This window comes from Artemia franciscana, chromosome 10 (assembly GCF_032884065.1).
Source record: "Artemia franciscana chromosome 10, ASM3288406v1, whole genome shotgun sequence".
Lineage (NCBI taxonomy): Eukaryota > Metazoa > Arthropoda > Branchiopoda > Anostraca > Artemiidae > Artemia > Artemia franciscana.
In genome coordinates, this window is record NC_088872.1 from 35,504,944 (window position 1) to 35,527,751 (window position 22,808).

At 35.7% G+C, this 22,808-nt stretch overlaps 1 protein-coding gene across 2 annotated transcripts in view; it reads right to left on the reverse strand.

Moving 5' to 3' along the window:
* Positions 1–22,808, reverse strand: part of LOC136032124 (uncharacterized) — a 153,206-nt gene that overhangs the window by 68,492 nt on the left and 61,906 nt on the right. For both annotated transcript variants that reach the window (XM_065712292.1, XM_065712293.1), the window contains exons 12-16: positions 21,168–21,397; positions 18,556–18,604; positions 14,854–14,939; positions 8,946–9,018; positions 3,742–3,830 (exon numbers count right to left, since the gene is read on the reverse strand). In XM_065712292.1, coding sequence (XP_065568364.1) covers positions 3,742–3,830; positions 8,946–9,018; positions 14,854–14,939; positions 18,556–18,604; positions 21,168–21,397 — 527 coding nt within the window. The remainder of the gene's footprint in view (positions 1–3,741; positions 3,831–8,945; positions 9,019–14,853; positions 14,940–18,555; positions 18,605–21,167; positions 21,398–22,808) is intronic.

A 22,808-nucleotide genomic window follows, 5' to 3' on the forward strand; every position in this document is an offset into this window, starting at 1 on the left:
AAGTACAATTGTAAAAATTTATGATTCTCGCCTCGCCTGAGAATAGTAGAAGGGACCCTGCTCTATGATAAATTTGCCCTTTTACTTGAAAGTAGACATAAATTGATCTGGATTTTCGATTTGGGCTCCAAACGACGTCATTTGGAAACATGAGTTGTATTTTCTGATTTGTGACAAAAAAGGCTTAGATTCTGACGTAGTTCCAGTAAGGAAAGTCTTCAATGGCTCTGGTGGTGCAGCCAATAGAGGAAGTTTAACTTTTCCTGAGGCGCAACACATTCCCATTGTTTCACCATTGAATTTCAAGGCCTTGCAATAGGGACAAATTTTAGACATTGTCCCGATTCGAACACATCTACTCAAGCTATAATCATCGACTGGGTTGTACCTGAATGCCAGGCGATAACTTTCAGGTTGCTCTGATTCCTCGGCACGCTTTCTTTTCTTACTTCCTCTATCAGCAGCAAGCCTGATTTCTTGCTGTTCTTGTGATTCCTCGGCACGCTTTCTTTTCTTACTTTCTCTATCAGCAGCAAGCCTGATTTCTTGCTGTTCTTGTAATTCCTCGGCACGCCTTCTTTTTTCACTTTCTCTTTTAGCAGCAAGTCTGCTTCCGCGTTGCTCTGGTAGTTCCTCGGCACGCTTTCTGTTCTTTCTTTCTCTATCAGCCTCAAGCCTGTTTCCTTGCTGTTCTTTTGATTCCTCAGCACGCTTTCTGTTCATTCTTTCTCTATCAGCCTCGAGCCTGTTTCCTTGCTGTTCTTTTGATTCCTCGGCACGCTTTCTGTTCTTTCTTTCTCTATCAGCCTCAAGCCTGTTTCCTTGCTGTTCTTTTGATTCCTCGGCACGCTTTCTTTTCTGACTTTCTCTATCAGCAGCAAGTTTTTTGGCATAGACTCTTTGAGCAACTTCATCGGCTTTTGCCATTGTAAGTTCATCAGTCATTTTAAACTTACACATTAATAGATTTCTACGTGAACATATGTCTTAAATATCTTGAATGACGTCACCGTTATTGCAAAAATGACGACAACTAACGTGTCTTAAATATCTTGAATGACGTCACCGTCATTGCAAAAATGACGACAACTAACTTCATGACGTCAGTCAACACAGAAACATGACGTCACCTGACAGACAGACAGACAACTTATTTATATATATATAGATATATATATATATATATATATATATATATATATATATATAAATATAGATATATAATGTATATATATATAATATATATATATATATATATATATATATATATATATATATATATGTATATATATATATATATATATATATATATATAATATGTATATATATAATACATATATATAATATATATATATAATATATACATATATATATATATATAAATATATATATATATATATATATATATATATATATATATATATATATATATATATATATATATATATATATGCAACTCAACAGTTCCCAAAATTTAGTCTTAATACCCATAGCCTTTTTGGACACGCCAAGGATTAAACATTCCCCCTTTTCTGCTGTGGAGACATGACAACCCCAAAGGGATAGCTATTATACTTTATGTGTATTTCAAATGAAATCGATTTTTAAGATCTCTATTAGTTGTAAGTGAGCATCTAAAAGGGCAAGAGGGGGCAGTTGCCCTTGTTTCCTTTTTCAACGTCCCTCTCAATGTGGCTTTAAATTTTCAACTTTATACCCTTAGCCGTTCCTTATATATTGCTACTGTGTGCTTTCGACAACCCTCCAGCATATAATTTGCTTTGATTTTGTTTGGCATCTTACACAACATTTTCCGAAGGTCTACGTTAATATTCTTACCTTTTTTAAAGACTCAGGTTCAAAAAAGTCCCATTTTTCAATAAACAACCTTGCATATAAACAGTGGGCAACATACATAACTTACAACACATGCCCCAGGGGCTGTGGGGGGTTACGTCATCCCCCAGAGGTATATTCATTTGACTTTTCGACTATTTGAAAGATGAGGGCTAATAAAAAATCTTGATCAGATATCTTTGTAGGAAGGGCTGCTAAAAGGAGATTGGTATGGGGCCCGGTTGCCTCCCGACCACTTTTTAACATCTTCTTCAACATGCCCTAAAAGTTTGAACTTAATAACCTCAGCTATTCTTGTGCTATTGCAGATACATCTTTTGAAAAACGGATGCACATAGTATCTTCAGATTTAGCTTAACATGCCCCTAAACATTCCCCGAAGTTTCACCTTAATACTCTTAACCTTTTCGAACACACCCAGAACCAAACATTACGCTTTTTCTAATGATAAATCTTACATGTAAAAAGGATAAATTCCAAAATCTACCTTGCCCTGGGGCTGTGGAGATATTGACCTCGAACTCATAGTTATTATAACTTTTAACTGTTTTGAAGAAAATTGTTTTTTTTCAAAATTTTCATCAGTGATGAGGGAAGGGAGTATCCGAGAAGGACAAGGGGGATGGTTGTCCTCCAATAGCTCTTCAACATCCTCTGATATTTTCAACTTAAGACCTCAGCCGTTCCTTAGATATTGACGATACGTCCTTCTGACATCCATCACGCATACAGTGTGCTTTTATTGTATTCGGTGCCCCTCTCCAAAGCTGTTGGGACTATGTCATTCCCAAAGGCACAGTTATTTGAGGTTTTGACTATTTTGAACAAGATATCTGTTTCAAAATTTTGATCAAATATATTTGAAGGGAGGGCAATTAAAAAGAGCACGAAAAGGGACTTACAACTTAATACCCTCACCTGTTCGGAAAATATTGTAGATCCTTCTTTTCAATAAACTGTATGCGTATAGAGCCTTTTGATTCAGTGTAACATACCTCTCAGCATTCTCCAAAGTTTCACCTTTATGTCTTTAGCCTTTCTGGATACACCCAGAATGAAATATTTCCCCTTTCCTAATGATAAATCCTGCAGATAACAATGGGCAAATAGCATATTTTATAATCATTGCCCATAGGCTATGGGGGGCATGGCATCCCTGGAAGTATAGCAATCAGGAATTTTGACTAGTAAATGAAAATTCCAAAATATGGATCAGTTTTGAGAAGAGGGAGCACCTAAAAGGTCAAGGAGGGGTCTGTTTGCCCTCCACTCTGTCTTCAACATCTCCTCAAAGTTTCAACTTGATACCCTCAGTCGTTCTTTCGGACTATTTTGAAAAAGCTATCTCAGAGTTTCGATCGGATGTATTTGGGGAATAAAAGACATGGGGAGGGGACGGGCTGGTTACCCTCCGAACACTTTCGAATCTTAGAAAGGGAACTAAAACTTCTGATTTCCGGTCGAATGAGCCCCCTTCAAAACGACCACCCCTTCCTTCAAAACTTTATATGTTAGCAATGAGCAACTTGCGTAAATTACAGCCTTTAGCTCGCGGGCTTTGGCTGTAAAACTTGGAAACATATTTATTTTATCTTTGGACTATTTTCAACAAAATGGCTCTTTCAAAATTTTGATTAGATATATCTGGGTGGAAAGGCGTGAGAAGGGGAGCTAGTTGTCCTCGAAAATCAATTTGATTCTTAAAAAGGCACTAGAACTTGTACCTTCAATTTCTTAAAAACACTTATATACCCTCTTCAGCTTCTCTTTGCAAGAGTGGACGAATCAACTATTCGAACTAAACACTTATTTTCGTGATTTAAGACACATAATTTAATTATCTTTATTTTTTCAAAGATGGTACTTTTTATTTTTTCAGCTTACCTCTTAAGCCAAGCTCCAAAATCTTCAAAAGGACTATTAACCCCGCGTTCAACTTGACCATTGCTCTCTTGTGTTGCGACAGAACTTCTCTGTAATAAAAATGAAATTTTTAAGCCCAGATATAAAAAAAGAAATAGATTAACCAGAATACACTAAATTTAATTATAACCGTTAACCATCTATGATTGGCGAAACTATCATTCATCTGACTTAAGAAATAAGAATCTGTAACAGCTATTAATGAAAATAAAGGATCCCCTAAAACAAATCATAGCAATACTTTAGGATAGAGCGTCTTCATCAGCAATCATGCACCTCATGAGGCTAAATAACGCGTGGTAAATTTCCGCTGTGTTCTGGATTGTCAATATAATTGACAAAGAAGTTCAAGCCAGAATTTAGAGTTGCAGAATTTAGGATTCAGTATTTAGAATAGTATTCCCGGATACCAGGATTTAGCTTTCAGTTTAGACAAATCTTCTAGTCTGTAAAAGACAATCAAAATTAAAGTTTAGCTCAAGAACAGTGAATGACCACCGGTAACTTGCGAGACTCATGTGTTCCAGGCCTTGTTATCTGATGGGCAACCAATTTGCCTTTCAAATTAAAAATCATGAACGAAAGAAAAAATTATGACACAGAATGATAGCAAATTGCATTAGAATACGAAGAAAACATTGGAAAAACTGTTGTTTGGAACAGCTGCTCTGAATTAAAAATAATAGATATAGATTTATTTTGTTTCTTTATTATTGTTGAAACAAGATTCTTCTCTACTAAAAACTCAAACATTCCTGCATAAATAAGATCGTGTACAGACCGGTTGATGCAGCACCAGGATGCTAAAAGTCCTTCTGCATTATCTATATATTCAAAATCTATCTAAAGGTTTTGTTTATAAGGTTTCCAATAAACCAGCTATAACAGGATCCTGCTGCAATTATTGAACTCACCTTCTCACATGCTTCTATAAAGAGAAGACTTATCATCACAATAGAGACCAGAGGGACATTTCTCTTTCAGGAACTGGAAAGTAAAGGTCATCGTTTCTTTTCTGACATCCAGACTCCTCCCCTTTGACCCAGACCCATGCATTTTGCATTTAAGATCGTTCAGGTCTCGGACCCTTTTAAGCTTATAAAACAAATTTCTTAATAAATCATTTCCCATCATGGTCTCATGATCCCTAGAGCATCTGATCGATAAAAAAGGCTATAAAAACTAAATTTGGGTTTTCTGCATGTTTCTAAGGAGACAGCAGCAAATACCCTAGACTAATAAAGACTCCAAATAACGCAATACTAAGCAATCATAATACATATTTTTCTTATTGGATGGTTTACACCACTTCGTTTGACAACAATACAAGCTAAGCAATTATCAGATAGAAAGACAAAGCTGAACAGCTCTTCAACAAGAAACCAAGATAACCCCAGGGTTTTCAATGTAATTTTACAGACATTTGGAGCCCAGTGATATAAGCTCTTTCCTAACAGGGATGACATCAGAAAACAAAAATAATGCATGACTTGTGAATATTCTTGGGAACAGTTTCAGCTCAAAAAAGTTTCTTTATGGTCTAATACATCTTTTAAGCAGAACACAAACTAGAATTTTTGTATTGTCCTATTTTTTGCGCAGTCCATCTTTTAGATGTTCATAAAAATTTTCTAACGCGCTTTTGTATCCTCTATCAAACATACACCTTTCTTCTAATGCCCATAGAATATCATAGGAAGATATCAAAGGTATTTGCCATATTTAAAAGAGGCATTGTTTAAAGGTAGTTGTTAAGTACTCGCTAAAATGCCGAAAAAAACTGTAAGGAAAATATATGAATAAGGCTTGATATCACTGTCTTGGTTTATGTTAAAAGAAAGGTTAAAGATAACTAGATCTAATTTTCCAGAAGATAGGCAAGAATAATTTGGTAAAACTTAGGCGAAAGGAATAGCAGGATATCATCGAATAGGGAAGGAGGAGATGGTGAAGGAAACGATTTAAAGGAAGAAAGAATTCATTGTACTGAATGAAGAGTGAAGCTCTGAATAGTGAGATGGATGAGGAACATGTGCAGTTTCGTTGGCCCAGGTGGCTTCCTGATCCATTGAGATAGCCGTGCTAATGGTATCGTAATTAAACTAGCTATTTTTAAACTAAAGAGGCAAATAAAATTTAACTGTTTAGGAAGGTTTTATGTTGTTTCAATACTATAACCAAAATGTAATTTTCCAAGGCCCATTGTTTTTACACAGCAGGTTCTTCCGCATTTTGGCGTTGGTAACAAGTAAACTTAAAAACAAAAAATATGGAAATCTATAGGCACATTAAAAGAAACTGTAACAGGCACAAGGCAAATTTTAATTACATTTTGAACCCATCATAAAAAACCGGACTAGAAAGCTTTCCCAAACCACTAAAATAACAAAGAAGACAAAATACCAAATTTCATGAAAACATAAAGAAAAAAACAATATGAAAAACCGTAGGTTACAATAGTAGAATCATTACATTACCGAATTCAGATAAAAAATTCGTATTTGATTCACATATTTTTGTTTTTGAGGAAAAAATAAGGTGAATTATGCACCACAGTTTAATTAGCAGAATACAGTACTTTCCAATCCCTTGGTCACTCCCGCCCATATCTAGCCGGAAAGGTACTTCCTGTTTGTTTATGATATCGTTTGTAGTGCAATGCAAAAGTTTCTGAGCCACTTTCAATATTACACTATGAACTTAACCATATCTAATTGAAACCTACGCTAACATTTTAGGTCCGGCCCTACCTGGCACGTACTCACTTAGGCCTTAATGTCAAAGCATTAACACTTCTAACAAGGCAAGCTCTATTTTGCCCAACTTTAAATTGTAAATCTATTGGATACAACATACAGCTTCAAGCACCAACGATGCCAAAAGATGGTAGCTTCAAGGTTTGAAAGGCACTCAAGTGTATACTTTCCAAATTCACCCCTAACTAAGAATCGTACACACAGCTTTCCGAAAATTCGCCTTATAAATCAAGAAACTATAACAATTATTTATGACAATGGTTTTTAATTCCAATGCTAAGTACCGTTGACATCATTTTTTACGAAAACAACGAACAAAAAATTTAGCTTTTAGTTCGACCTCCATATAGAAAAGAACAAATATTAAACTAGATTTACCAAAAAATATTTGAAAAACCTTTATTTAAATATATATATCCAAAAGGAAAAACGAGATTTAGCTCAGAGAAAAATAAATATGTCACCAATCAGGAAATATGAGAGACGATGGACAAATTGAACTGAATTAAGGATCTTTAGGCATATGAGTAGTTTAACCCTCCTTGAATTTGGTGTTGTGACAACTACAGCCGCTGGATAGAGGTTTTCTTACGGAGGAAGGACGCATCGGAACAGGTGCACTCTATTTAACCTCATATAAACAAAATTCAAATCTTTCCGGCCAAAACACTTTTAAACTGTAAGATTGGGCAACATTTCAGGATCTAGGAATAATATAGACAGAAATCCAAAGGGGGGGGGGATACAATTCGCTTGCTATGTTATTTTTCAAAAGTGTAGCCTACAGAACTTAATAAAGACAAGCTAGAAGAAGCTAGTGTAAGACACGTTAAAAAGGGTGACAAAAACAATATTAACATTACCGAATGAAAAAAAAGCCGTAGTAGTCTTTACAGTTAATTCTGTAAAGGATTGAGACAAGAAAGATACTATGCCGGAATTAAAATGACAAAGAAAACAAAGGCATTTAGGTATTTACAGTAGACACAGAAATAATAAATACAAAATAAAAAAACCATCCTCTGCATTTGCACATTCTTGTTGCTTCTTCAACCTACAAAATTATCTAATTTGACTCAAGTCTTCCCACGTCGACTGGAACACAAGGCGACAACGACGTTTCTCCACTAAGACATCAATGGAAATTCCTAGAAATCGATGGCATGCCTGTAAAGTTTATTGAACTAATTCAGGCATATTAGTCAGAGTGCTCAAATTTGAACACAATGGTGCTCAAATTGGAAAAAATCTGTCCTTGACCGACTTGGATTACGCTGATGATGTCAGATTCCTCTCTGACCCTGAACCTGCTCAAAACATGCTAGATGATACTGTCGAATGGTCAAGTCTGATTGGACTTAAAGTAAGCGCAGAGAAAACTAAATTTATGGTCATGAATTATCCGACCCAAATATCTTTGAGCGTGAATTTAACTCAGCTAGAAAGGGTTGAGTGCTTTACCTACATAGGCTCCATACTTTGCACTGATGGCTCTTCAGACTTAGACATCCAGCAAAGAATACATAAGGCGCAGTTTGTTTCCGCATCCCTTCAAAAGCCCCTTTGGAACCGCTGAGAAATTTCCATTCTGACTAAAAGTCGAATCTATACGGGCATGGTCCCAACCATCCTACCCAGTGGATGAGAATTTTGTTCCTTGAAGCTTCAACGCGATAGAACACTAGCTGCTTTTGAACATGGATGCTTACGCCAAATACTTGGAATTCGCCGGCAAGATCGTATATCTAATGCCGATATTCGCCAACTCTGCAAGATTAGAAGAGATGTCGTGATCACCGTTAAAAAACGCCGCTTACAATAGCTGGGTCACGTCCTGCGAAGACCACCAGAATACCTGCCCCATCGAATCCTTCTAGTTGAGCCATACGACTCCTGGAAGAGGCATCAAGGAGGGTAAAAGATGAACTGGTGGACGCTGACCAAGTCTGACCTGAATCCCATTGGTGGCTTTAAGAAATTTGGACAAAGATGATCGGCCCAGTTGGTTCCGTTCTTAGAGCAATTGACAGCATAGCGTGAAACCTGGTCCAAAGAGGTCACAAGGATCCTGCATGCCGGGCGAGGCGAAAACACCTGACTCCCGCCAAAAAACAAGTAAGTAAGTACAATATTATTGATAAGACTATAATAGAGCAAAGCCCTCAAAAGAATTTCCATAGACAGAATTGAGTACTTAAAAAAAATAAAATAAAAATGAAAACGACTATAACCTCAGCACACATCTTGTGTTTAATTCTACTATAAGCATTCTAACACTGATTATTTCGACAAACGATTCAGCATCACTTGGCAGGGGACTTCATTCCTGTATAGTGATACCTCGCTAATTACTGCAAGGAACTGTTCTGCTTTCCAAAGAGAGGATAAAGTAACCAAAAATAGGCTTACGTTGGCGGGCATCCAATTTATTGGAGCTCCAACAGGAAGGGGTCTTTCCTTTTCTTCAGCATGACTTTCAGGTCTAAAAATATTTATTATAATTAGTGAAAAAATAGCTATTGCGCTGCCTATGATATACTGACTAATCAATTTAAATAAAACAGTAATTAGTAGTAAATATCACTCTTAAACTTTCCTTATGAGGCCATTCAGATAAATATCGAGACGAGGAGGTTAGATTTTCCCATAGCCTCCCTTTATTCAAAGGAATGTATTTGGATTAAGTGTACAAAACCGGTGATAATGGTTTGACCGATTTCTCCTCATTCAGAAATGGTAGTTTTTATATATCAAAACGTTCTTGTAAAAAGCTGAACTAGAGCGTAAAGAGCAGAAGTTTGACGGGTGCAATATTGACACAGTCTCCCTCATGAGAAGAAAAATCTTTTTTTACTGTGCACCGTAAATACGCCTAATGAGCCCATTTTCTTGAAAAACTACTAAAATATTTAAAAAATTACGCAGGGGAGAAGGCGAAGGGGCGAGGTTAACATTTATGGACACCTCAAAACATAAATTTAAACACAAACAGAACTCAAACATTGAAATATGAGCATTTTTAAATAAAAGCAAAGAGTGACGTTAAAAATTCATCCAATTCATCTTATGTTGTATAATAGGGCGGGGGGGGGGGGGGGGGAATGGGTTGCTGGCTCCTTCTACCCTCCAATCTAAAGTCTAAATAGAAACGAACACCACATCGTTGAATTCATCTTCAATACAAACAACAAGTAGAAACCACAGGGGATTTTTTATTGAGACATTGGAACTTAAACCCTAAATGAATATTTCAACCTTACGTCCAAGGGCCATCCTATGCAAAACAAATGAAGATACAAAACACAACTAACACTAAAATACGACCATTAAAACTATTTTTTTTTTCAAACGGTCCTAGTATCCTTACTTTAGGAACGTTCAACCAACAGCTTAGATACCAATACAGTCATGAAAATTCGATTTATTTTTTGGGACACAGTGCGCGGTAGCGATGCTAGCAGCTGGAGACAGGAAACTGGCAGTCTGAATCTAAAAGTCGGAGCAATTCACAGCTTAAATACCAATAAAAATTAAAATAAAACATAATTGCGTTTCCGCCGATGGTGTTGTAGTACGATCTACGTGTCGGAGCGCGGGCTTGGAGGAGGCGCCAAGTTCAGAGCTCTGTACCAAAAACTTCTCATGGGCAAGATAGGAGTCTTCATAACTGTATTGGCATATAAGCTGTGGTTCAACCAGAACTGATACATCAGGTGAGGTGAAAAAAAGCAATACATTCGACTGAAACAAAAATAATTAAAAAAAGCTTTCAATGCTAATCTTGCCTTTTTGGCAGCTAGTCTCGGAGGTCTTTCTGTAACATGTTCATTAGTATTGTCTCTGGGTTTTGTAATAAAATTTGTTAAATCATTTTTAATTAAAAAAAAATATTCAATACATTCATTCGAAACTTTCAGTTTGCACTGTCAAAAAAAAACCTGTTGTTTATACTTGTTATTTGTATTTAATCTAAAGTTTGGCCTTTTTTTTATCTCAGCGCTTCACAAATGAAATGTCGAACATATGAGCAATATATTAACAGTATATTTGTTCCAAGATGCATTGAGAACAAAAGGGATCATTTAGTTCTAATTGCCTCGAATAATTACATTTGTAGTTCAACAGTTTTGAAAGGTATTCAGTATAATAAAAAAAAAACTTCCTAATAGCCAAATTGCTGTATCTATTGCATTCTATAACACTTTCAGGAAAACACATGTCAAAATTAGCGCAAAGTGTGTGAACATTAGCCATATCTCTTCTATGTAGGAAAAGTTCTATTTATTTTAAGTTTTAACTTCACTCTTTATTTTCATTCAAAAAAGTTAGTTTTTTATTTTCAATCAAAAATAAATAACTAATGCGAGGATATGTAGAACCAATTAGGCTGAAAAAATCAATAAACAAATGCACAACTTTGTAAATTATGTCACGAATCATAATTGATCAACCCTTTTTTTCAGTTAATATTTTATAATTCTAATCAATAGTTTGCTGCTCAAAAGCATTAAATTCGAAAACCTTCCCGAATATTAGAATTGTAAAACGGTTAAAAAAGTTCGCACACAACTCGCAAAATTTCAAGTAATTTTGTAAGAAAAAGCAACTTTTTTTACCCTACTAAATAGTACAAAAAGACGAAGGTACTTCCGCTCCAAGAACAATTTTTTCTTACGGATCATGGAAATAATAGACCTTAAAATATTGGATTCTCTTTTGTTGCTACAAGAATAATTATCAAAATAAATTGTCAGATATCAGCGAAACTAAACGGAAGGTAAAATTAAGTGTCCCATCACGACTTTTTGACGTCTCTAAATTCTCAGCGCAAGGGATATCTACCGGAACAGGCTGTCAGATCCCAATCGAACTGAGTGGAAATTAAAAAATAATTTTTTGCATATACCTTTAGGGAATTCAGGTCCAATCTATAGGGCTTAAGATAAAAAGGGAACGTCTCAGAAAAAACTTCTTACTTTTGCTTTTGGGTTTCGTAACCGGACCAAATTCGGGAGGAGGGGCTCCCTAAAGTCTCACCAATACGCTATCGCTCATATTATGTTGGCTGATCCCAACTAAAGTTTGCGGAAAGTGAGACTCAGCATCCTGTTTGTGAAATTTCTAAATCTGTATCTGATCCTATATCCTTGGGAATAGACGTGGTTGTCCCAAATCAGAAAAGGGAAGTCAAATATCAACTGTATATGGTGGGAAGTAAGAATTAGGCGGTACAGTAAAATAGAAATACGGTAAAATTTATTAATAATAAAAAAAATATCTTCGAAAAAAAAGAAAGAAAGAAGAATGAGTGAAATCATTAACAGAGAAAGCAGAGAAAACAGTGAAGATCTGCTCAACATTAGATCAGAAAGAAAGAAAAAACATTAAGGACAAGGAGTATAAGAATAGCTAATATCCCAATGCATAGTTTAAAAAGAAGGAGAAACGGAGATATCGATTGGGATAGAGTTCCAAAGTGAACCTGATCGAAAAGTGAGAGTTTTTTTTTAGACCGTTAATAAAAGTTTGAGTAAGATAAACCGAGGACAAGAATAATGTAGTGATGATGAGCATTTGCGTGATGAAGACATGGTAGGCAGAAACTGGATATATAGCAGTAGACTTCACTGCCATACTGAATATACACAACCAAGTTTTGCTTAGCAAATATATGCTCGCACGATGAGAAATCTATGTCTGAGTAGAGGTCACCTGAGGGGTAAAGCTTAGGAAGAGGAAATGTTGTTTCCACTGCTCAAATTGATGTGCAAATTGCTGTGCAAATTGAACCACAAGGTTGGTTTTATTCTACAAAGAGCAGTACATGTACAATAGTACAGATGTGGAAACCCAAAAGCGTAATATAGGGAAAGGATTATGTCAGAGGAAAGTTCAGACTTCATGGGGTTCAATATTTCTTTATTTTTTATTCCAAAATTCGCGGTGCAAGGTATAATTCAATATCTAATTTGCCACTAGTCATTTATCAAGGTTTTTAGATCCATATTGGATCTTCTTTTTGAAGAGTCAGCAGAAAAACTTTTTGGGATAACTACTATGGGGGATCATCCCAGATCAAAGTGCAACGTCGGATGAAGCTGTTCTTCATCTGACGTTCAAGCATTATGTTCTGGGCTCGCCAGCCTTAAAATAATCGGGGTGAGTTGTATGTGAGTTGTATGTCTTCGTATCTGCCTTGTTGGTTGAAGAACTTGTTAGCTGGGGCAAAATACGAGAATGCACTAGAGAAGGAGGTGAATTTAAGTACTTATAGAAAAGAGCCATAGATGCTACATGAGACCCCTCAATAATAGACTGGAGAGAGTTGTGGGGAATGACTAAAAATACCCTATTTTGGATCTTTTGAAGCGGTGCCAACAATGTTTTCGGAGCACCAGCATATATCGGACATTGTTACTTGGCAATGGGTCTCATATAAGTCTTGTAAAGTGGAATGATCAAGCTAAGCAGTGGAAGACATTTTGCAGCAAAGAATTATCCCCAGATTTATTCTACAGGAGGTTGACTACCTGTATAACAACCAGTGAGCGAATATGGGTTGCATGAGCTTTTAAAACTTTTCGTGACAATGAACTGTAAGCAAGGAGCGACTCGGCTCAATAGTAACCAAAACTCTAAAAAAAAACGGAATTTTGATAAATACATCAAAAGGATCAGATTTCTATGCTGACTTCAAATACACAAGTTTCATCAAGTTTATCCTTACCCACCAAAAGTTACGAGCCTGAGAATAATTGCCATATTTTTTGAAGAAGGGGGAAACACCCCTATAAGTCGTAGAATCTTAATGAAAATTCAGCGTATCAGAGAACCCTACTATAGAGGTTTCAAGCTCTTATCTGCAAAAATGTAGATTGAATTTGTTGCCAGAAGAAAGATTATGGATGCGTGTTTATTTGTTTTTTCCCAGGAGTGATCGTAACTACCCCGTAGTCCTAGAATATCGCGAGAGGGCTCATTGAACGAAAGTTAAAAGGTATAGTGTCCTTATTAATTGACCCAAAAATTTGGAGGGCAACTAGGGTCCCTCCCACGCTCAGTTTTTCCTAAAGTCACCAGATCAAAATTTGAGTTAGCCTCTTTATCTAGAATAGATTAAAAATCTAATAAATAATTCTTTGAGGATGACTTAATCCCCCACAGCCCCCAGGGGAAGGGCTGCAAGTTGTGAACTTTGCCAATTGTTTACATATAGCATTTGTTATTGGGAAGTATACAGACATTTTCAGGAGGGTTTTTTCTGGTGAGGGGGGGCAGGGGGAGAAGGTTACGTGGGAGGATCTTTCCATGAAGGGGTGCCATATTTTCCAGCATTATTTAAAAAAAGATCAGAAATTAAATAAAAAAAGAAGTTTTTCCAACTGAAAGTAAGCAGCAACCTTAAAACTTAAAACAAACAGGAATTATTATGTATATGAGGGGGTTCGCCCCCTCGTCATTGCATCGCTCTTTACGCTAAAGTTTTGTTGCTACTTTCAAAAGAGCTATTTGTTCTAATTAAAGCCTTTGTGACTCAGGGGTTATTCTTAAAGAATTGGGGAAAAAATTGAACTTCAGCTTAAAGAGCAAGGTATTGACGAGGGGGCGAACCCCCTCATATCCGTAATAATTTCTGATCGTTTTAAGTTTTAACGTTGTTCCTTACTTTCAGTTGGAAAAACTTCCTTTTTTAATTTAATAATGATAAGAAGCAAACAAGACATACACACAGAAAGTCAATATTAGTGGACTAAGGTGTGGTCTCGCTTACTTATAATAGAGGGACAGTGAAAAAACGCTCGAAAATGCAGTATGGTCGTTTAAAATACACAATTGTACTCTTTTGCTGTTTAATATTATGTTATTACTTTCAAATTACACATTAATACTGTCGAGTAATTCCTGGGCTTGGGGGGAGGGGTAGCTAAGCACATATCATTTCCAGAGCTGGGGAAATTACGTTAATCAGCAATAATGAATAGATGCCCATCTGATCCCACCCATCGAGAAGACAATGAATAAAATGAACTCAAGAGGGAGTGAAGTTCAAATTTTTCTTGTATACCTTTATATATTTCATTACGTTCATTGATTTTTATAAGAAATAGAAATCAAAACTTATGAGCTAGTAGTTTCAATTTCTTCCTAAATAAATAATTCTTCTCAAGAACAATCGTATTTTAACAAATGAATTCCTGCAAATACGGCAAAATTTGTCTTAGATACGGAAATTTTAGGTCAGTAAACCAAATCATAACTTGGTAGCACATATTGGTACAAAACCCTAACTAAGCCATTAAATAAAATAAAATCTTACCGGCAATTAAAAACAGGTTTATATGCCAAACGAGAACTCAAAGGAGGCATCGGGGCTAGCTGTTTATTCCGCTTCTTCCTTTTTTTCTGAAATAAAATTAGATCTAGAAACTGAAGAATGAATGAAAAAAATTATAAACAACAAACATAAACAAAGTTCTCTAAAAATGAACCTAAAAACACAACCCGCCAAAAAATTGATAGACCAATAAAACTTGGTAAAAATGTCAGGCAACAAATTCCATAAGGAATTATAGAAAAATAACTGGACATCTCTCGCGAATAGCAACATCCGGCAATAAAAAAATCTCGTACAAAAATAGCTTCGTAGAGGTAAGATGAGAAGGGGGGGGGGGGGGCTCCATTCCAAAAATGTATAAATCAAATACTGAAGTAGTTGAGCTTAAACTTCTTTAAATCAATGTTTCGAATCTATTAGTTTTTTTGCTGATTCATAGCTTTTGCGTAATAACCAAAAAGCTATTTTTCAGAGGTTCAAATATTCTTTTATTAAGATATAAGACAAAGAAAACGATTTTTTGACTTCCAAGAAATCCGATAGACTACAGATAGAAGAGAGGGTATGAAGATGGATTAGTGGCCTTCTTCCATAAGGTTGCATGTCCATGATCAGTCTTGTCCGTAAGTTCAGATTTTAATCATAATATTTCGGTATTAAAAAGCTGAAACTTATGTTCAAAACTATCATCTTTGGAACTTTCACCACCTCGGCATCCATAATAAAAACTAAACTAAAAAATGAAGACCGAAAATGGGATTTTAATGCCAACAAAATACTAGACGAACAAAGCAAATATTTTGCGAGAACGACCGCCTTTCTTCTTCATTGCTATAAGAGAGATCAGAAGAAAATAGAACAATGTGAATGAAACAGCGTGGAAAATCAACAGGAAAAAACAACAAGACAGCCAAAATTAGAAGCATGAAAAAAAAAAAAAAAAAAAAAAAAACAAACAGCACAGACCCAACATAAATAACATACGGATAAAATTCCAAAGCTAGCAGGGCTAAGAATTTTAAAAGTAAAAAATCCTAGTTCTAAGAGCGAGCCACTCATCAGAATTTATGATTCGGAAAAAGTTCTTTCAATCACCAGGCAAGTGAATGCACTTCATGGTTATCATGGTCACTTGGGGACATCTTGGTCACATGTTGTCGAATATTAATCAATGCTTCTTTCGCACTAGCTTTTTTGGATCTAAGGGGTTAGGGGCACGTGTCTTTTTGTGAATGCAAAAGTGATACAAGATTTATCTCAGAAATGAATGACTATCAGTGCCTCGTTTGAGAAAACTAAAATAAGAATCACTTGTTCTTATGTCACTCGTATCTCTGTTCAAAGCTAGATCTAACAAAAATACAAAATGCCAAACGCCATTTGGCATTTATATTATTTAAACGCCATTTTGGATCTCCATCTTTAACTCTAGATAGAAAGTCCTGCTTAAGCAGCATCAAAGTGATTTTGGTGTAAACCTTTTCCGAGTTCATCTGATTTCTTCAAAACAGGACCATAACTATTGTTCGTCTCGAGCAGTACCACTCGGGGAAACTGTAGTTTAGTTAAAGACACGTTAGTAGTTCAATTTTTGGTTAACCGATTGATGAGGTAAAAAGCATAAGGAAATAAAGGAGAAGAATGAAAAAAGAAACCGAACGTAACAAATGGGGCCGACAAACCTTTGGGATTTCAATATATTCTCAGGGAATATTAAGAATATGTTGTACAGTAGTCTGAATATTTGAGGCTTGGCATAGCGGTGATACCCTTCTCTTGGTATCCCATTTACTTTCACCATTTAGCCACTGGCCGTCCTGTCCAGTGTCTAACCATAAAGGTAGATATTTTGTGGAATACATTGCCAAGATTGAGTGAACTGAAGATAATAAGAGATGCCAAAATCATGCCCAGGGGGGAAGGGGTTCAAATGCGCAGATAAAGCGCCAACAGTGGCTCAGGAAAAGTTTCCTTAAGGAGCAGCCCAAGGTGGGAGAAAGAAATTCGACTGTTTGCACCGGTCCTGAGGATTGAGTACCACTTGAAAACGATGACTAGCAAGTGGTGGATGACATCTCTCGTTTTTGTGGGGCGAGTGTGGACTGAAAAAGAAGGTGTGAAGCTAGCGAGTGGGATTCTCAAGATGAAATAAAACAATGGCGGACACTTTGATACTATACAGATAGGCTCTCTAGGATAAATAGAAATAGGCAAGCCTTAATTCAAAACACCATGAGTGAGGTGGCACAGACAGCCAGGCGACTATTGATGCTGCATTAGTGTTATCATTATTTTTGGGGGTTGGTGTTGAGGAAATGGTACTTTTTGGTCTGAGTCTCAACTCGGTTTGGTGAGACTACCCACAATTATTTTCTTATTCCCCTTCGCAAAAAATTATTCAGAATTATTAGAATACTATATGAATATTTAGTATTTAGCCAAGACAGTATCCACGAGGGAGTATTACAGGGTTTGACTTCTCCCCCACCAAAAAAAATAAAAATTGCCCGGCTTGTAAAAACGTAACAAAAATGCATATAAATAATTTTCGCTGCATTTATAATTTTTTTTTTGTAAACACTCCCTACCCGCCTGAACGAAAGTTGAGTTTTAAATTTAAAAGTATTTTCCTTTCAAAATTCTTCCCGTGGATCATCCTTTTTCCGGAAAACTTCCCTCTCTCGCGGGAAATATGTTACAGAACATTCCAACCTCTCCCCGAAAACTTCTCCTTTCTTGGGAATCCATTCCATAAATTAAAAAACACGATAATGCACCGGATAAATAAACACAAACATCGATTTTTTTTTCAAACTTCAGGTTTTCTACAATAAAGTTATTCTCAGAATGAATGAAGTTTCTTTTACCCTACATCTATAAAACCCACCCAATTAATTGATTTTGACTACAAAAAATATATGTAAACCTTATGCAAAATCCTCCCTCCCCCTACAGTTTGCCCACGGAAACTTTCCTCGTATGTAAATAACGAAAGTGTTTTTAAATTAGAAAAGTATTGTGAAATAGCAACTTCGAAGATTTTTCCGAAAAAGAAATTTATAACTTCAGAAACGTGATGACAGAATATATACCTAACTAACCCGTTAACTGAATATCCAGAAAATGTGAATAATTGGACCGATAATGACTGTCAAGCATTTGTGTTAAGGGGTATGTAATTTAATTAGCGCAAAAAGTATTAAGATAGCCTTGGGGGGAGGGGGGAAGATAGTATATCTAAACTTTCATAAGACTGTACTCAACAACTTCTTAAAGTTTCTTGACGATCGGATGAACAATGTAGTAATAGGTAAGGAACAGAAAGACAGACATACCTTTGATTTTAGATATATAGAAAATTTGTACTACTCGACCCGTGTCGGTGATTAATAGCTAATTCTTCTGGTACTAATTATCTTCTAGAAAAATATAAACTTTCGCTAAAAACAATAGCCCACGACAGAAACGGCAGGATTTAGCGTGAAAGTACTTTTTTACTTAGGTAGAAAATTTTGCATTTAATGACATAAGATGGCAGGAGTGACCTATCGAAATCCTATAGATAAAGCAGACACGGAAAAAGAACCAGAAGATACTATGCCAAAATTCAGTTTTTTTTATGATGTTTTTTTTTAATTGATAAGTACAAAAATATACCAGAACTCATAAGATAAAAACAAATACCTTTGAAGGCAACTGGAGGCCTTGTTCAGCTGTCTCAGGTTCAGCCAAACTAGAATAGAAAAGAAATCAATAGAGTACGGCTTTAAATGTGCTTTAAATTAAACTTGCCAACTCTAAAAGGCCAACTCTAAAAAAACAATTTAAGCTTTTTAGATAATATCGTGTCAAAATACATGCTCTTCACTTAATTTCACAAGATCATTAGCATCTTCAATAAAACTAACAATTAGCCCACTAAAATGAAAATAGAAGATTCATGCATACAATAGTACATACGGGATGTCCAATTTACCTTAACAACAGCAAATTTCATAAACTAAGCAAAAAATAATGAGATATTTTTCTTGAGAATGCTCATTATGCTTAAAATATAAATTATGGGGCGCAAAAGCTTTCTCTTCATAGGGTGGAAAGTGCAACTGCAAGATTTTCACATTAAAAACCTTTGTATTTGAATTCTCCGACAAAAACGAGACATAATTTCACTAAAAAAGGCTTTTTTTCAAAAATACTCAAACTAAACGTTAAAGCAATCACCACTACTACTTACAACTCACCGCAACACCAAGCCACCTGACTGCAACACAGCTACGCACACTCCCCCTACATCCCAACCTATCCAAAGCCCCCCTCTTAATACCTTCCCGGGGAGTTTCCATTTCCTTTTTATCTTTCTTTATAACATCCTCCTACCCCATCGGCGGAGGAACTACTTTCTGTTCAGTTCTAGACGGTTGACCAAAGAGGACAATCTTTGTCCTCTTTCATCCACAGAACGTGCCCTAGCCATCTCAACTTTTCTCTCATTATAGCCCTTGAAAACCGGATAGAAACATACTTTTCATACAGCCTACTGTTTGAAATACGGTCAGTCGGCCGGGTACCCAGAATAATCCGTAGACAATTTCTCTGGAAAACATATAGCAAATCTTCATCCGCTTTTCAGAGCGCCCATGCCTTGGAGCCATATTTGATCACTGTCATCACTGTAGCTTCAGATATTCTAATATTAGTTTGCAGACTTATCTTCCTATTCTTCCAAACTTTTTTTAACTGTGGAAAAACACCCTGAGCCTTGGCTATTCTACTTTTAACATCTTCACTGCTCCCAATCTGAAAGGCACCTCCCAAAAGGGCGTTGGTATCCACTTATAAATTATGTCTTTCTCGAGCATCTTATTAAGACAAATATTTATAAGCAAGATATGTAACGAACACAATTATACGAATTTTATCTAATTATATACGAGATGTTTTTCTTGAGGTTGCTTGTTATGCTTAAAAGAAAAACTATGGGGTAAAAGGTGTAACTGCAAGATTTCTCTTACTTGAGCCATTCGATAAAGGGAGCATTTCCGTCTGGGTCCGAAAGTTCTGCCTTTTATTGTTTTTTGTAAATACTGGTCAGGACTTCACCAACTTTGACATTTCATTTCCGGTATTAAGCACTGAGGCAGAGGACTTCTATTACACGTGCCACCCAAAGCCTCAATAGTTCTTTCACTGGTAAAGAGATTAGAGCCTATTCTTTCTGCTGGCCTAGTAGCGATATAAGAAAGTTAACATAAACTTCTGAACAAAGAGCTAGAATATTTTTTGACGCAGATCAATACTCATTGATGAGCTGATCAAAGGACACTTCTACGACTTTAATATTTTCATAAAAAAAAACTAATTCTTGAGATAAACCATTACAATAACTCCAAGAATTTAATGAATTTATTATCAGCGTGCGTATTAAAAAAAAAAAAAAAAACAACAAAATCATGCTAAGACGCCAATCGTGGGGGAGCGGACAAGACGTTTTTTATAACCTATATTTAGAAAAGATTCAGATCTCATCATAGTTCTTTATAATGAGAGGAAGGTGGAAATGGTCAGGACAAGTTTAGCGGATGAATGAATTTATATAGGTAAAGATCGTCCTTTGCAGCCAGCAGTCTAGGACCAAACAAAAACTAGGTTTTCCCTGACTGGAGAGGGAGGAGGTCTTCAGAAAGGGTTTGATACAAACTGAAACTTCTTGGGAGGGAAAAAAGTGTAAAGAGGGAGGCTTTAAATAGATTGGTATGGTAGAGGAACCTGCGTAGCTGTATTGGGATAAGGCGGCTTGGTGCTACAGTAAATTTTTATTAGTATTAGATTCTGAAGAATATTGTTTTTGTATCTCCCTAAAAAATACTTTTTGGGGGGTATTTTCACTGAAAAAAATCGAAAAAACGAATCGATTTGGTATTAGAAAGCTTTCTAGATATGGCTTACCAAAGGATACATAATCGTTTCGATCTATCAAAAAAATAAGTATTGGTTGTGTCATATTTTTGGCTGCATAAGAATCTAACTTCGCATAAGTTCCAAAAGTCCCAGAAGTCTTAGTTTTCTTCCGAAGTTTAACCTTTTCTTAAGCAAATATAGTCAAATAAAAAAATTTTTGGACTTAGTAACTTTTGTCTGGATCCACCGTAATCCTGATCTAAACCATAAATCATCGTGAACTTTCGAGGTACGATTTCTCGGGACAATAGGAATTAGACATGGGTATGTTTACTTTGGAAAGCTATAAATACGTTAAAAAGTTTATAAGTAATAAAAACAAGGGATGAAAAATATACCCAATATTGATATTTTCTTCAGGGGCTTTAATCCCGGTTTCTCCGATCTTGTTTCGAGTTCTTTTGCTTAGTTTTCCAGATTTTTCTTGCTTTTCCTCAGGTACTGTTTTCTTCTTTTCTTCAGGGTCAGCAGCACATTCGTGCTTTTTATTCAAATTCTGGTCCAAGGACGTAATCCTCACAAATTTTCCATTGCAATCAGGAGTGAAACAGAGCAATCCAATAATATCCTGTAAGCAATGAACCGAATTTTATTTATTATGATTAATAACTGGAAACCCACCAATAGCACAATGCAAGGATGGAAAAATAAAAGTAGAAAAAAAAAGAAAGAGAAATTACAATAAAATATAACATTTATGCACAAATTAATCTAAGCACAATCCCTTTGTGAAAACATCTTGTGTCCAAAAAAAAGAAGGAAGAACAACTACAAGGAGATATAGTTTTCAAACCTAATGGGACACTTTCCGTGAGTTGGTCTACTATAATTTTTTTTTCCACTTTTTCTTTGAACTTGTCGCTAAAATATCCCTTAAAAAACAACTAGAAGAAAAATTATTGAAAAATTAAAATCAAATTAAATACAGAACAATTTTGGCAATGTCTTCAAACATATTTCGCTAATTAAAGCGACTTACAAAAGTATTTTTTTCGGGGGGTTGGAGGGGGGAGGGGGTCCAAAAAACTAAAAAAGCATCGAAAATTTGTTTATATTCATTTTTGTTATGTTTCTACAAGTCGGACAAACATTTCGGGGGGGGGGGGGGTTCAGACTCCCTAACCTCCCCCCTGGATACGGCCTTGGCCACTATCCTAGCATTGATCGGGTTTGTTTAACTTTGTCAATTTCATTCTTCTAAGACCTTCATTTTTAGAACAACATTACACAGTAATATCCTATCCTTAGTATACAATAAAGAAACATAAGCCGAAAAAATCCAGAGAGAAATCATGGTTTAGCCAACAATAGAGATTAGTCATCCCGTCCATGGTTAGAGATTAATCCCTTTAATTATATTTTAATTACTTGACGTTTACAAAATTGCCGAATTCCCATCTGTTTCGTTTGCATTGCTGTTATATAATTAGATTCTGTATATTTTCTTATTTATAGAAAGAACATCATCTTTTTCATATAAAACGAAAATACTGTTGGGAATCACCTGATTATTGAAAAATTTATGTTACACAAAAATTATGGAGTAGGGCTAGCTATTGGAGGATAGATCCCTCACCCTAGATATCTAATATTACATATTTTTTTCAGAATTTTACGAAATTTCAATCCTGGCGTACAAAACTTCTGCAATCAAATTAAGGTTTTGATTTCAGATTTAAAAAAAATATAATCTGTGTTTTTGTTTATAAATATTTTCCTTTCAAAAAGTTGTTACGGTACTTCCAATACAACTGAATTGTAAGTTCAGATCACGGACATGTTAATTTGGAAAAGAAAACAGACAAGATTCGTTTTCACAAACTGTTTGCGTTTTTTCTTCCATGCTACTACAAAAGATTACCTATGGTGTTTGAAACAGGCAAAACCCGTTTTTAAAACCTAGCTATCAAAACTTGTTAATCTTTTCCATTGCTTCCACCAGTTTCGTTAGACAAGTTCTGAGTGTTTACCTACACGCG